Source organism: Dermacentor silvarum, chromosome 9 (genome assembly GCF_013339745.2).
Source record: "Dermacentor silvarum isolate Dsil-2018 chromosome 9, BIME_Dsil_1.4, whole genome shotgun sequence".
In the NCBI taxonomy this organism is placed as follows: Eukaryota; Metazoa; Arthropoda; class Arachnida; order Ixodida; family Ixodidae; genus Dermacentor; species Dermacentor silvarum.
This window is the reverse complement of record NC_051162.1, coordinates 91,492,211-91,506,881: the sequence shown is the minus strand read 5'-3', so window position 1 is coordinate 91,506,881 and position 14,671 is coordinate 91,492,211. Positions and strand designations below refer to the sequence as shown.

The window sequence follows — 14,671 nt, the reverse complement described above, 5'->3', positions numbered from 1 at the left end:
GGGTGAAAGAAAGAGGCGAGTCTGGAGAATCATCCCCTCCGCGAACCCCCCAACTCTCTCCCTTCCCTCCTCGAGCTTACTATCCGCCACGATGGTGTGACCCCTGCCGCCGACGCCTCTTCCTTCCAAGTTCAAGATGTTATGTAAGTGGGCGAGGAGGTAAGAGGAGCGATAGGACTGTTCCTGCCAACGGCCTGCTGCCCGGCGCGGCGGCTCCGTCACCCCGCCAACTGAAAGGAGGGGCGGCACTGCTCGCTTCCGGGTTCCTCCGGCGGCGGGCCTGGCAAGCAGAGCAACAGCTCGTCCTGCTCATGCACATCTTTTAAGGCATTGCCGTCGGCTGACAGATCGCCAGTCCGGGATTTGCAGGAGCTGCCAGCGGTGTGTGCTTGTGTGTGGTGCGCTGCGCACCCTCTGCTCCTGCCGCCGACGCCAGTGCACGGCAGTGCACCGCGAACAAGACGGCGGCCCCCAGGACTGAGCAGCACAAGCCGCCGCCGTAGGACTACACCTTCTAGATAGGTGAGCACTTCGCCGGTCAGTCTCCTCCAGAGATGCCCGCGTGTCTGTTGAAGACACGCAAGACTCGCCTTCCTTCACGCCATCGCTTCTCCTCATCCTCTAGCGTCCCCATCCACGATAACCGGCCCTTGCTGTCCAATGAGACGTAGTGGTGGTTCAGCTCTCACGACGCTGCTCATAGATGGGAGAGCAAGGAAAGGAAGGGAACTTCATTGTTTGCTTAACGGTGACCCTAGGCCCGCCCGGCGGCACCACCGAACCGGCCGCTTGAGAGGAGTCTGGGGGGGGGGGGGGGGGGGGGTATGTGTGCATGGCGGGTGACCCGAATTACGGGGAAGTCCGGTTCCTGACGCGATGGCCAGATCGGCTCCGCTCGCCGATGGCCCGGAGAGGAAGCAGGTTCGGCAACAGGTATACCGGATGGCCGGTCCTCCTCGCATCCGTATAGTGGCGGACCCGGCACCAGTCGCCCGCCAGCAGCACGCCGGCGATTCAACCTTGCCAGACGACGACGGTAGTAGAATCTTCGCCGCACGCGCTACCGAGGATATCGCGACGATACGACCTTGAGCGCTCCGGACGGTGCACTGCGCCCAAGGCCCTCGGTACGTTGCCCCTTACCGTTCTCTTCTTGACCAAAGCACCGTCGTCATGCCCAGTCAACGATTCGGAGCTAGCGGTTGCGTTTTTGTTTTCGTGTTTATTTTCTCTCAGTCGAACGTCATTGCAACACAAGGTCAGCTACGGCCATAGGGGGGCAAATTGCTCGTGTCCCATTAAGCAGTAGATTGCTTTCGGACGGAAGTCCTGTCAGGGTTATCAAGGTCCCTCGCCAATGAGGCAGCGTCTGCGTGAAGGTAGCAGTCATTTGGGTCTCCACTCCCATGCGCAATTATCTTGGCATTTGCAATCTCCTGGACACTTATCATGCAATAACACGAGTGGAAGACTGTTAACGGTTAGGCATTGGTATCGTGTTACGTAACAGTGTCGATCGTTCGGAAACATTTTATGAAACCATTTGTCACGTAATTAAGATGGTGACAAAGATATTCGATAGCCAAGATCCTAGTTCGTTCCAATTTCATGCTTGGATTTGCCAACCATCGCGTAAGCAGCAATGGGGGAGCTTCACAGCAGAATCGTGTGATGTCACACTTTGTTCTTTGCACTGTGTCTTCTTTCAGAAGAGGTCGCATCTTTGGCACCTGTGTCAATTAAAATTACAACACATTCAGGAGGATATTGAGAGGACTAATACTTCCTGATTTTCTGAGTTTTCAATTTCGTATATTTGGCAACAAGTTGTCAAAATATCAGTTATTGGCAGTATAAACCATGCGGGATCTTTTGGAGTGAAACTGTACGCGTGAAAAATAAAAATAAACAAATTGCTAGCCAGTAACCAGTATTTTTATCACTTTTACCTCGTAGTTCTTCACACGGAATCGCAGTAACTGAATTGAGCAGCGCTGATAATATGACAGTATAATAAATTGTTCTTGATTTGCAACAGCATAATTACCCTTAAAATTGTCATTTACCACAGTAAGATGACCAGCTTCGGGTACTTCTAGCGCAGAGCATGCTACTTAATGCCACGCTATTGTGGTAGAGTTCTCAAAAGTCTTGCAAGTCACTGCACAATCTCTGCCCAACTAGGATGTTACAGCCGTGAAGTAGTTTGTGCGGATAAAACGAGTGTGGTAACAGCGTGGTATACTTGTACATTGGTAATACGATATCAGTGATACCGATAGTGGTCGGTGCGCCTCCAACGCTTCTGTCCACAGTCATTATTGTTCTTCTAGGCAACTCCCAACCGCATGTTGCATGAAAGATGCGTCTACGCTGATCAGATTCGTCAGCACAAATTTCCCAGTTACTAAACTGTAGAACACGCAAGCGCACACTCTGTCACGTTCTATCTCCTCTAAGTTGCACGTGCAGATACAGAGGTGTAATACTAAGACGCGATATTTTCTTCATCAGTACAGACTACACGCTGTTCCTCTTCCGCGTAGACTACAAATTATTAGGTTTAGTTTCAGAAACTGTCAAAAGTCTACTGATTGCTACAGCGTCGTTAGAAAAGCAAATCACTTAGTGCCGATTTGCACTGAAATAGGCACCGCTTTACTAGTCTCACGTCATGGTAATCTCGTGGCTGTGAAATTTGGCGAACACACAATGCCTCCGTGATTTGTACAAGTGCAACCAACTTTTTTTTCCGTTCCAGGTGCCAGACAATGCATTCTCGCAATGGCATAATTGTTCTCACAGTCCTGGCCACATTGCTGGCGTCAGCAGTTGGCCAGGGAATCTTCGGCGGGCAGCTGCCTCCCAGTCGACCAGGAAGACCTCAAAGTATAAGTAAGAAGGCCACTTTCCGAAGCTACGTTATTGTATGACATAAAGATACATAATAATGTGCTAAGCATATTGACAAATTAAGAGATTCGCATGATTTAGCATACTAAAAATGACATTGCGAAATGTTTCCAGATGTTTTTGAATGTCCGTGCATAGCAACATCAGAATAGCTCATTTTTACAAGTCCTCCACTGCTTCAGTCAATCAAGGATATGTAGGTGTTTCCTGTCTTGTTAAACTTCATCCGCTGAGTCCTTGTTGAAGCAAGCACTAAGTTAAAAAAAACAGAATTGTCCTGGCTTCTTCAGTCCTTTGTCTGGCAAAATTGACCCACCGAGCTGACATTTGTTCAATCTCATGAGCTTATGTAACACTGGCTTTTTTCACACGCGTGTACTGTGCGCGATGAAAAACCTCTTCACAGTGTAGTCTAAATTGTGCATTTTCCCACTTACGCGTTTTCTTTAGCTGGCATTATCAACCTCCTGCGTTACCAAAACCAGCCGTGTGAAGGTCGCAACAACCAGAATGGAACATGTGTCAGCGAACAGGACTGCATTGACCGAAAAGGAACGGAAGTCAACAGATGCGCCAACGGATTCGGAGTTTGCTGTTACGGTAAGTGACAGTCCATCGCCAGTACTTGTGTCATTAAATATGAAATGAACTGTAGGGCATTTGCTAAATATAGCAACGCAAAATGAGGTACTCCTCAAAAAGGAACTGTCATCCAAGTTATTATATTAAGAACTCCCGCACCAATGATTTAAATACTCTAAAATGTATCGCGCATTAGTATAGTGGCGACAGAAGACGTTAATTCAACTCTCCGTCATGACATCCTTATACTCGTATTTAATACGATTATCTTTATTGTCGCGTTTCTGTCATTTATCTGTTTTTATTACTTGTTGATTTTCTCTATACAACATGGAGAAATTGAGTTTCTACATAAATCTTTCCACATCAACGGATCTAAAACCGAAAGTAATAGGAATGCGGAACTGAAAAGAGGAAAAGTAGTTTAACATTTTCATTACTTCAGGTGGCTGAACCCATTAGTACTTATTTTGTATATGGTCAACAAGTATAGTAAGTTCGAAGGCAAGCCATCGCCTTTCATAGTTTCTCCATGGGGCCACAGGAGCAATAAATGGCCAAAATATGCTTGCGTGAACCGGCTATTAGGACAACGAAGTTTCGACAAGCGTTATGAGGGACCCTATAGCCTCTGTTGGAATTCGTAATAAAAGTGCTTACTGGACGTATTCTGCAATATTTGAGCTTGTTCCAGATTTAGAGTAGCCTAGTCAGTGCCGTAGCAATACCTTCTTTCTTCTGTCTCTTCGTGATGAGCCAACGATACTATTTGGTGGAGAGAAAGTGCACTGAACATTTTCTTTTCTAAAATGTGCGGCTGTATTTAAAGTTAAACTTTCATATTTAAACTTCTTAAGCTCGTGTTAAACTTCATATTTTGCCACCCAACGTGTCAAAGGCGGTCAGTATTGCTTAGGGTTTTACGAACTCTTCAATATAACCCTGTTAGACCAACGTCATAACCGGTCAGACGTACAAGGGAGAAAGGTATGCAGATCCGACGCGCATATTGGAATCTATATGAAGCGAAGCTTTTATGTGAAACCGTTAATGATACGCTCTGCAACTAACGGCGATGCGTACAATTCATCTTGAAGTAGTTACAGTTTGTCATTGTACAGTTTGTACATCGTACAATTTGTCTTGTACAGTTTGTCATTTCGTGCAACGTTCATTTTGCTTCATGCACTACGCCTCTATTAACCTGCGCCGCCGAAATGTAAGCACTAAATCGGGGCGGATCCGCTTTACCTTCGCGTTTAATTCGTCACAGTGAGCTTCACGTGCGGCAAGTCGACGAGCGACAACGAGACGGAGTTCGTGAACCCCAACTACCCGAACGGCGAGAACGGCACGGACACCTGTCAGGTGACCATCGAGAAGCAGAACAACGTGTGCCAGCTGCGGCTCGACTTCCTCGAGTTCAGCCTGGCCCAGCCCGACGAGAACGGACAGTGCATCACCGACTCGTTCATGGTCCGAACGACGGTCGGAGAGCGCCTGCCCATTCTCTGCGGAGAGAACGCGGGACTGCACTGTGAGTGGATTTCCTGCACGACGAACGCGGCCGCTTTCGCTTCGAGCGCAGTGCGTTCTGACTTGTCCACGCGTTTTCGAGTGGCATCGCTTTCGAGTGGGGGGCCGAGAAATGCTTACTTATAAGAAAAGCTGGAGATTGTTGTCCGACTGACTGCCAGGCACGCAACTGCAAGTGTTGTGTCAGAAACACCGTCACGTTGGGGTGACGGCGAGGAAGCATATGCTGTCAAAACGTGCCCAGAGAGACAAGTGACACACACACCACAATGATAGCGGCGAGCACAGTCGTTGGTCAACGAATCTGATCTCACGGGTCAAGTCCGTCGGCTATTAAAGCATGTATGAACGTACACTACAAAGTAATTGCTTGTGCATTCGAGTAAGTACAACAGTATTGTGCTCACTCGTTCAGTCTCATTAGACATGACTATTTCTCCATAAAATGGACAACATTCAAGATATTTTGTACAGAATAGGCGCTCTTATACCACGCGATTACTGAATAGCTATAATAATTCGGATAAAAAAACACGCGCGTGATAATACAGCGTACAAACTGACCAGAAAGCGCACAAGAGGCACACATCCAGGAAAGGGCCTGCATAATCTTACTAAGCCTTGTGATTTTCAAGAATCAGGTGCTTTCGTTCATCACACGTAGGAACTGCTTCTCCAGTGGCCACAAATGTGGCGCAGTATAAGTCTCAAAGACCACGAATGCCCTTGTGTTGGCTTGATGGGAACATTATACCATAATGCCCTTTCGTATAGTACATACTCACCGAAGCTTCGATTCAAATGTTGCGATTTCCATGTGCAACATTTGAATCTCTCAATACACTTCCCCAGGACTTTAGCTCTGGTATTATATCATCAGCAGTGATAGTAATCATGCTCTTTCCATAGAAGATTCACATCATCCCTTAAGAAAACGATGAAAACCATTTTTGAAGAACCACATACGTGCACGCGAAGATATTGATCCCTCTAAACTGCTTCAGAAAGTAATGCCATCATATAAATGTACACTTACTCATTCGTACATGCTGCTTTCGCATTACATGTTCAGAACCACCGAGACAAAAATTTTTGAGACTTACGTCTTCTTAGAAGGAGGTTCTGAAAAGCTTTAAACGCGAGTAACTTATCCAGGCGTTGTAAACGACATCATTGCTTTGTTTTCGTTGAAAGCGTGTGCGATTAACAGAGCGTTTCACTCTTCCCTACAGTGTACGTGGACATGGGCAGAAGTTCGGGGAATCCTGTTGTGCTAAGCGTAGTCAGTAATGGGGACAAGATGACAAGAAGATGGCGCATCAAGATCAGCATGGTGCAGTGCAACAGCCTCGACATAGGTAAGTCGGCGGAAAGCAGGCATGCAGAAACCCACATTCCCATTTCATCCTTCCGAAACCACCACCAACTCTGCAAAAACAATCGCTGGCACATTAGCCGTCATTGCGTTTGGTTTCTGTGGCCTCAAATGCGGCATTCCCTGGAGGGTACACCCCAGTCGTGTCTTACTATTATTAATCTCACTATTATGGACTATTTCAGTTATGAACAACTTCGGATTGGGACCAAACTTTTTTCATTGGCTTTACAGTTCGATAAAGTTAACATTATCTGTCATAACAATGAACACTGCAAAAATATGACAACGCCGTATTTTAGCATCGGGAATATGGACAGCATCTGTATAAACACAGTTTTGACAACGTTACGCAAACCTAGGGCGTCCTTTATTTCGAGTTAAGAACTTACCTAAAAGTTCTTCAGGTTGCGTGTTTTGGAACATCGAGGTAATCATCTGTCTGTGTGAGGTTTCATTTATCAGCATGGATAGCCCCTCGCATAGGTTTGTCAGGCACGTGTTATACGGTAATAACTCGGCATCAAAAGCAATCTAAGCAACTTTACTCACTTCGGCAACTATCTTCTGGGCCTGAAAGCACTGTTGACAAGCAGCCCTAGAGGGACTTTGGCTTGGATTCCATTGCTGCGCAAAACTTCTGCCAGGAAGCTGGACACAGTCACTCATGGCAATAAGAGTCCGGCAAATTTTACTTAAAGACACCTAAGCTTCATGCTCGCCATGCTCTCTAAATTGCGCATGCGCGAAAAAATAAACAAACTGCACATAGGGATTTCTGTTCCTTGAAGATTCGCCTGTGTCAAGGTACTACTGAGGAGTTGTCGCTCCTTGAATATCTGACTTTGCCTAAGTACTATGGTGGAGAACTTCCTTTGCTCATTTTGTATGCGTTTGTTCCTAGGCTAGCCGGCATGTACGTTTGCGGTCTCGTCTCACCGTCCCCCCGGGTCATAAAAATCTCCATGCCCCGGGTAGGGGTTGTGCCAACGGGCCGTTGACGACGCTACACGCCTCGCTGCCGAAAAGCCGCGTCGCTCAAGTTTTAAACGGTGAAAGAAGGCACGCTCACAGCGAAAAAAGGGAACAAGACGGCGGGATCTCGTTGGCGCCCCGGTGCCGCGGCTTCCGCCGCGGTGCGAACAGAGCAAAACCGGCAACTCGACAACTCCTCAGTAGTACCTAAACAGGCGAATCTTTAAGGAAGAGAACTCCCTATGTGCAGTTTTTTTTTTATTTTTTCGCGAGTGCGCAGTTTAGAGTGCATGGCGAGCGTGAAGTTCGGGTCTTAAAGACAGCTTCCCAAGACGTTGATACCAGCTTTGCTGCTCCCGCGGTGTAAATTGCTGGTAACGAGTGAAAATCACAGCACAAATCATTCGTTCAAGGCTACAGATCCTTAGTTGACATGTCTATTTCTCAAAAATTTGTGGCAAAAGCTACACAACTGTCAGTCACGCGTTTGGTGCTGATGAACAAGGTTCCCATGAGTTGTACTATTAAGATTCGTTCAGATCTATGCACATAAAGAAAACGTCGAGGTTGCTCTTTCAACCAACAGTGCTCAATGAAAAAGAGAGAAAAGGGCGCGTACAATAAACCGCTGATTTCCAAGTGATGGTGACGAATGAAGAAGGCCAATGCATCAGCGCTCCGTTTATCTCTTTGTGCAGCGAGAAAGTTTTCCACCTGCGCACACATGCTTTGACCTGATGACAACATCGCCTAGTTCTAATTAAGTTGCTGCCCCGCAGCACTTGCCACGAAAGCACTCATGTGAGTCAGCTCTGGTCAAATAACTCCGAATGCATTCACAGTTCGTAATTCTTTTCGTATGTAACTACAGGTCATGCTTGGGTGGTATCTGCTTAGACTCCAGCGTCGACTAAAGGATGCGCTTTAAGATCGTTTACGGGCTTCAGAGGTCCGGTGTTAACAGCTGGCGTGATTCCTTAGACACGCCTTTTAAGAGTTTGCAGATATCTTTTAATATTGTTTCGCGGTAATCAAGGTTCCTCGTAATTCAGCAGTCACCACGATCACTGCAATCAGCAGCCCTGTTATCGCTTTGGCTTTCGTGCTCACAGCTCCCGCCGGTTGCCTGCTGTACTACCGAAGCCCTAGCGCTATCGTGCGGAGCTTCAACTACGGTCCCATGGTGGAGCACAGGGTCCGTTACTTGAGCAACCTCCGCTACTCCATCTGCATCCGCATGGAGGAGAACTACTGTTCCATCAAGTGGGAGACCGAGTCCAACTCGTCCTTCTCGTGGGGCAAGCCAATCGACCGAGGCGCCAACGGAACCATCTGCAACATGGACGACTTCGTGGGCATTGACCAGGGCTCGACGCTGGGCCTTGGGCCGGGACAGGATCGCTTCTGCGGTACTAGTCTCGGTGAAGAGAACGTCATCATATGTAAGTTGTACGATTACATGTACTGTTCACTTATAACCTACAATTTATACTACAAAATCTAGCGTATAAAATTTCAAGAGAATGATGTATGGTGACGTCATGCACTATGCCAATAGTTCCTCGTGCGATGTTTACAAACAATGTACTTCGAATATATAATATAAGTATGTGTGTACTCTCATAACGGATGCAAGGCAAACAACAACGTATGTCAGGTCTTATAGCCTTTAGCTCTTGCTCCTCTTTCTGTAAAAGAAAGTAAGCCTAAGTGTGCCACTTCCACGCAATCCAATTTCAGTATGCAAATGTGGCATTCGCGAAAAATTGGCTTTAAGGTTGCCATTAAGCTGGTCAGTTCTGGAGAGGGACGACTACGATGAATATTTGTAGCTTGTTTAAGCCTCCAAGCCTGTCCAAAATATTGAAGAAAAGAAAAATAACGACGAAAGCTAGATGATGCGCAATTGTCTCCGAAGCCGAAAACATTAGATATACGTAAGACTACCGCATCGCTCTCTAGGCGGAAATTAGTTGCACATTCGTAAGCAACCTGTACATTGCAAAGCACTTCAAAGGATCTTGCTACCATGGTTCCGCTTGCACATGTCGCAGACGTAAAACACCTTGTCATAACCATACATTCTTACACACCCACCACGGACATCAGACTTTGCCGGAAAAATAAGCATATCTTACCAGTGGCTGCAAGCTAAGCGAACATTTCTTGACCACTTCTAATTTCGATCAAGCATCTTCGAAATATGCGCTGAGCATAAATAGATGTAACGAAATCATCAAATTGACAATGGTTCTGTAAGTTTCAGTTTTACTGCCTAACAGTGAAACTTCTGGAGTAGATAGCGTCAATCATATCGAAATAACCACCGCAGTGAATCAGTGGCGTTCTGCTACTCAGCAAGAGGCCACGAGTTCGATTTTTGGTCGCATTCGGGTGGGGACAGCGGAACACAAAAACGTTTGCCTACTTAGGTTTGGGTTCACATTAAAGAAACTAAGACGGTTAATCCGGAAGCCTCCACTACGATGCTTCTAGTAACCCCAGTTTTGCTTTGCGGAGTCATTTCATGTGATCATCGCCGAAATAACGTTTATCCCAGCAGTGAAATTAAACGCACGTAATACCCTACTGCGCGGCACTTGGGCTCTCTCCAACATTTCTCTTGTACTTCGTTGCAGCCAACAGCAAGCCCTTCACGTTGAAGGTGAAGAGCAACCACGCCTCAAGTGACAACGCCATGAACGGCCAGTACGGCTTCTCCTTACGCTACACGCAGCTACCGTGTGTCGTCTAGCACGAAGCCGTGCCGAGCTCTTCGAGTCACCGCGTTTTCCTGTCATCCTTACACGGGTCAGTTGGCGTTCCCTCTTTCCGCGTGTTACCGCAAGTGTGGCCTTAAAGAGTGACATTCGGAGCCGCTTGTGTCATGCTGTTTGCTGGAGAGATTTGGCGTGTAACGCATAAACTGATTGAAGATTACGGAATACTGGAACACTGGTGACGTAGATTGTAATCACAGCGCTGGTAGCTGAATATTGTGGTGGTTCACTCAAACGCAGGACGTCAGGAACACTTTCTGTCGTGCTGTTTCTCGTTGATGAATAAATAAATAAATAAATAAATAAATAAATAAATAAATAAATAAATAAATAAATAAATAAATAAATAAATAAATAAATAAATAAATAAATAAATTGTGCATTCATATGCTGAGACCAAAGCGTTCGCACCAATTACTGAGTGACACATTGTCCGTTATTGCCATAATAGTCTTTTACGCTCTGGTTGAACTCAACATCACAAAATAGCGTTACCAGCGCTCGTGCTGACGTTCGTTCTTAGGGGTTACAAAAATTGCTAGATAAAACCCTGGCGCTTGAGTCTGATGGTTCTGCTCATGTGGGAATGATGAATGTTGGGCACGGATTCGCTTAAACTTCGTCCATCTGGCTTCAAACACACTGCAACATTCTGGATTGTTCAGCTTCTACAAGTTATGGGTGGTGCCCAAATCCATGCCCCAGCGACCGTTTCCTATGAGCAATAGAAAGAGATCTCGAAGGCTATGCTTCTGCCGACTGCGTATGCCAGAAGTGATTGCAGAGACGGAAACACGTCATAGCCGCCACGTTTCAGACATTACTTACTGCGTTATAAAGGTTCGCAACTAAGTTCACAATGATTATGCATGTGGTGGAGACTTATTGCATTGCCGTGTTTCGAAGCCAGAAACAGTGATCATTACAGTGATCAAATTTCCCTGTCAAGGCGTTGTATTTGAACTTTTTGCGTTCAACTACACAATTTTGAAGGATGTGCTGGTTCTTAATTTTTAACCAAATGATTACACCATTTAACTTTAAAAAATATTTATGCCTTAAGGGCCCATTTTTTTCCCTTGCTGCTAAGGAGTGATCGTGGTAAAGACATCACTATATTTCCAGTTTCGCTCAAATGGATCGTTATTTTGATTAAATGGAAACCTTCCGTATTTAGCAGCTATGTTATCCAAGAGCGAATAATTTTTTTAGCCTTGCCACATAAAGAGATACCAAGGAAGAATGTTAAGCCAGATTGGTAGTTGTGAGACAAAATTCTATCTGTTACTGATCAACTTCATAGAAGAGGGTGACCATGGACACCACCGTTTGCGCGGGAATTATCAATGCTGATATAATTACGAAATTTTCATTATCATTAATGAACTATCACAATAATGAATCAATGGGGCATGTAATTACAGAAAAAGTCATTCAGTACTGAAAGCGTAGCATTTTGCTAAAAACATTGCGCTCGGCACCAGTTTCGAGAAATATGTATTCAAATATTCCGTTAAGTACATTGTAGTTGGACATTCCAGTTTTCCTTACTGCGTTCTTCCACACTGCATAAAAATATTAAATGGAAAAGCAATGCGTTTCACTGGACATTGTGAGCGCTTATTTTCAAAACTGGTGCAAGACAAAGAGCTTCTAACCAAAGAATGGGTTCAGGCTACTCGCTGACATATATTTTTCAATTGAAATATGCCTCCTAAAGAATATTAAAACGCCAATGAAAATTGCTAATCATAAGTGTACTGGTGATCGACAGAAAATACAGCGGGTCATAAGGGTGCATTTAGGCATTGTGTCTGACATCAGCAAACATTGCGGTTTTCAGTGTACCTTGACCGTGATTTTGCGCGTTTATTGCAGATACCACCTATTCTTCTCCTCTTTCTATCCTCCCTACGGGACACCAATTGGACGGATGATCTGGCCCGGTGATCGTCTCGAGAAGCCGGCTGAGCTTAACGCCTTTACCAAGCCGACATCATTGATACCACTGTATATGAATGGTTGTATTTATTGCGCCAACATAACTCCACGTCCTCCCACCTCCCCCATACCCCGAATGTTGAATGTGCACTGATATGTCCTTCCTCACAAAATGTTGTCCCTCTGTGGTACCGCTCTACTCGCCATGTTCCTCTTAAAGATCACAATCGCACTGAACCAAGACCCAGGAAGAGAATGCCGAGTGTACGAAAAACGTCCAACGAGACAGATTCCCAGCTAACACTCAACGCTACTTGTGCTTTCCAAATCGACGCGGTGTCTCAAATCATAAAACTAAGGAATGTATACTTCAAAGCTAGATGTACACCGTCACATATACACAACGCATCAAAGAACGTTACGTCCTTTAAGACATTGAATGATGAAACGGCAACGATCGGATTTTAAAAGACTGATACCATTTGAGTGTTAGAAACGTGCGCGAAACGCGGTGCTTTTGTTATACTAAGCTCTATTTCCTGTGTCAAGTGTTCACCATCCATCATCAAGCGATGCAGTATTTAAAAGCGTCAGTATTTATTTAAAGCGCCATCATACGGTGCCAAATGTTCCCAGGTATATGCACTATGCGACGCATTCACCGGCTCTCATTTGTTGCATCTGTCAGCGTCCTCATTATATCAGAGTGCTTGCAAGCTGCACGTGTGCTGTACGGTGGCGACGCCTATACTCTTCGAGCTTTTTCCTGCTGCAGTAACAGCACTTGTCTCCGTCAGTCGGGACCGTCTGCTCATGAAAAGCGCGCCAAACGACACAGGCGAAACAAATCACAAAGCGATGGATATATATGTGTAATTGTACTGTGCCTTAGAAGAACGATAAATGTTTTGTATTTAATGGTATAGCTTCGGATGTGATGAAGTGTCGCTTTTTGCTTTGCTAACGCTGTATTCCTTTTTTTTTTTTTATTGCCCTGCATGTCGCACAAGTTGCTAAGTGTTCACAACGCCACGTTGCGGCGGATTTCACGAAAGCAACCAGGTCGTTTTGTTGACGTGCAATGTCGCGTGTTCGCCATCTGTAAGCTGTTCTTGTATGCCAGCAGCCTGCAGCGTCTCCTTTTATGTACCTTTGTTGCCATTAACTCATAACACATGCAGCCAACTCGCCAAGTATTTGTCGACGTGTATTTAATAAAGCTTTTTTTTTTAGTGACCTTGTTTCCATTATGTTTTTTTAAAGTTTCATTCTCTCAAAAATGCGCGGTCATATAAACACTGGTCTCTTCATTTTACTAGCAATGGTAAACATATACCGTAGCCGATCACGGATCACGCATTGGAGTTACTGAACGCATAGGTTCGGACGCCGACAGAAGAGAGTAGCGGAAGAAATAACTATATGTCAGTTGGCGTGGGGAGGGGTGGTATGGGGAGAGACAGAGAGAGAGAGATGTGGTGGATTAAACAAGGTACGGGGAAGGCGGTTTCCGCCATAGTTACCACTGCACTATAAGCACGCTCACTTTTGAAGGGTGACCTATAAAGGTAATATCAAAGCTAACCAATGGCCATAATATGTCAGAATTAGTTTCCCTCGATTCTATTCATTTATTATAACCCGTCGCTCAAAGTGTTTGATACAGGCGATGACGAAGGCCTATGGCGTCATTTCTTTATTTTACCTACCGCAGCCCTACAATGGCTTTAGCAGGAGTGTGTACAATAGAGGATTCACACAGAACGAACATCAACACGAATGTTACAAAAACACTAGGTAACGGAACGTGACATAGTGGATTCAACTGCAGAAATGAGATCGTTAAGGGCCAGGGAATGCACATTACTAGGTAACAAATTCCAAAGGTCAATTGTTCAGGAATAAAAGCTGTATTTAAATCTAATAATTCGTGTGTAGGAATGTTGCAGATTAAGCTCGTGGTGACTTCTGGTAGAAGTTTACCAAGCGAATGGTAAGTGCGCACTGTTTGATAGACTGGGGAAAGAAATAATGATGTCATACAAGAATTTTAGGGAGTCGACATCACGGCGCGCTGACAGTGGTGTCAAGTTCAAGGAAGGAAAAGTAGCAGAAGGTGAGGAGTATCGGTCGTATCTGTGGCCTTAAAGCGCAGATATTTTTTTTCTGCACGAATTAAATTTTTCTGACATCGCACTTGTTGAAAGTTCACCAAATAGAGCCCTACTCTAGTATAGGTCAGATCAGCGTTTTATATAACAGCAACTTCTTATTTTCAGGAGCAGCAGAAGGCCTTCACTTATGCCATATGTCGCACGTATAGCTTGTGCCCAAAATTTAATATATATGCAAGTGCCACGGAACCAAGTTGAGTTTGCCGTCGCTTGGAGCAAGTCAGACAATTTATTGTACTTCGGCTAAATACGTAATTAGTTATCATTAGGTAATGAACTGCTCAAATATTATATTCAGACCAAAAGTGCCAATGAGAAAATTGTAGACCACCTTGAAAAATTGCCGATCCAGCTTCCTGATTGCGCAATACCTGCTACATAAAAGTGTTTTCCGA

The 14,671-nt window shown here is 45.2% G+C and overlaps 1 protein-coding gene across 1 annotated transcript; it reads left to right on the top strand.

Annotated features, from left to right (window-relative positions):
- The first annotated feature begins 344 nt into the window (after positions 1-344).
- On the top strand, positions 345-10,186 carry LOC119463739 (uncharacterized). Its single transcript, XM_049656053.1, has 7 exons — positions 345-522; positions 2,762-2,895; positions 3,364-3,513; positions 4,769-5,032; positions 6,264-6,389; positions 8,494-8,823; positions 10,021-10,186. Exons 2-7 carry the CDS (start codon positions 2,772-2,774, stop codon positions 10,134-10,136), a joined length of 1,110 nt encoding a protein of 369 aa, XP_049512010.1. The 5' UTR covers positions 345-522; positions 2,762-2,771; the 3' UTR covers positions 10,137-10,186.
- Positions 10,187-14,671: the final 4,485 nt, after the last annotated feature.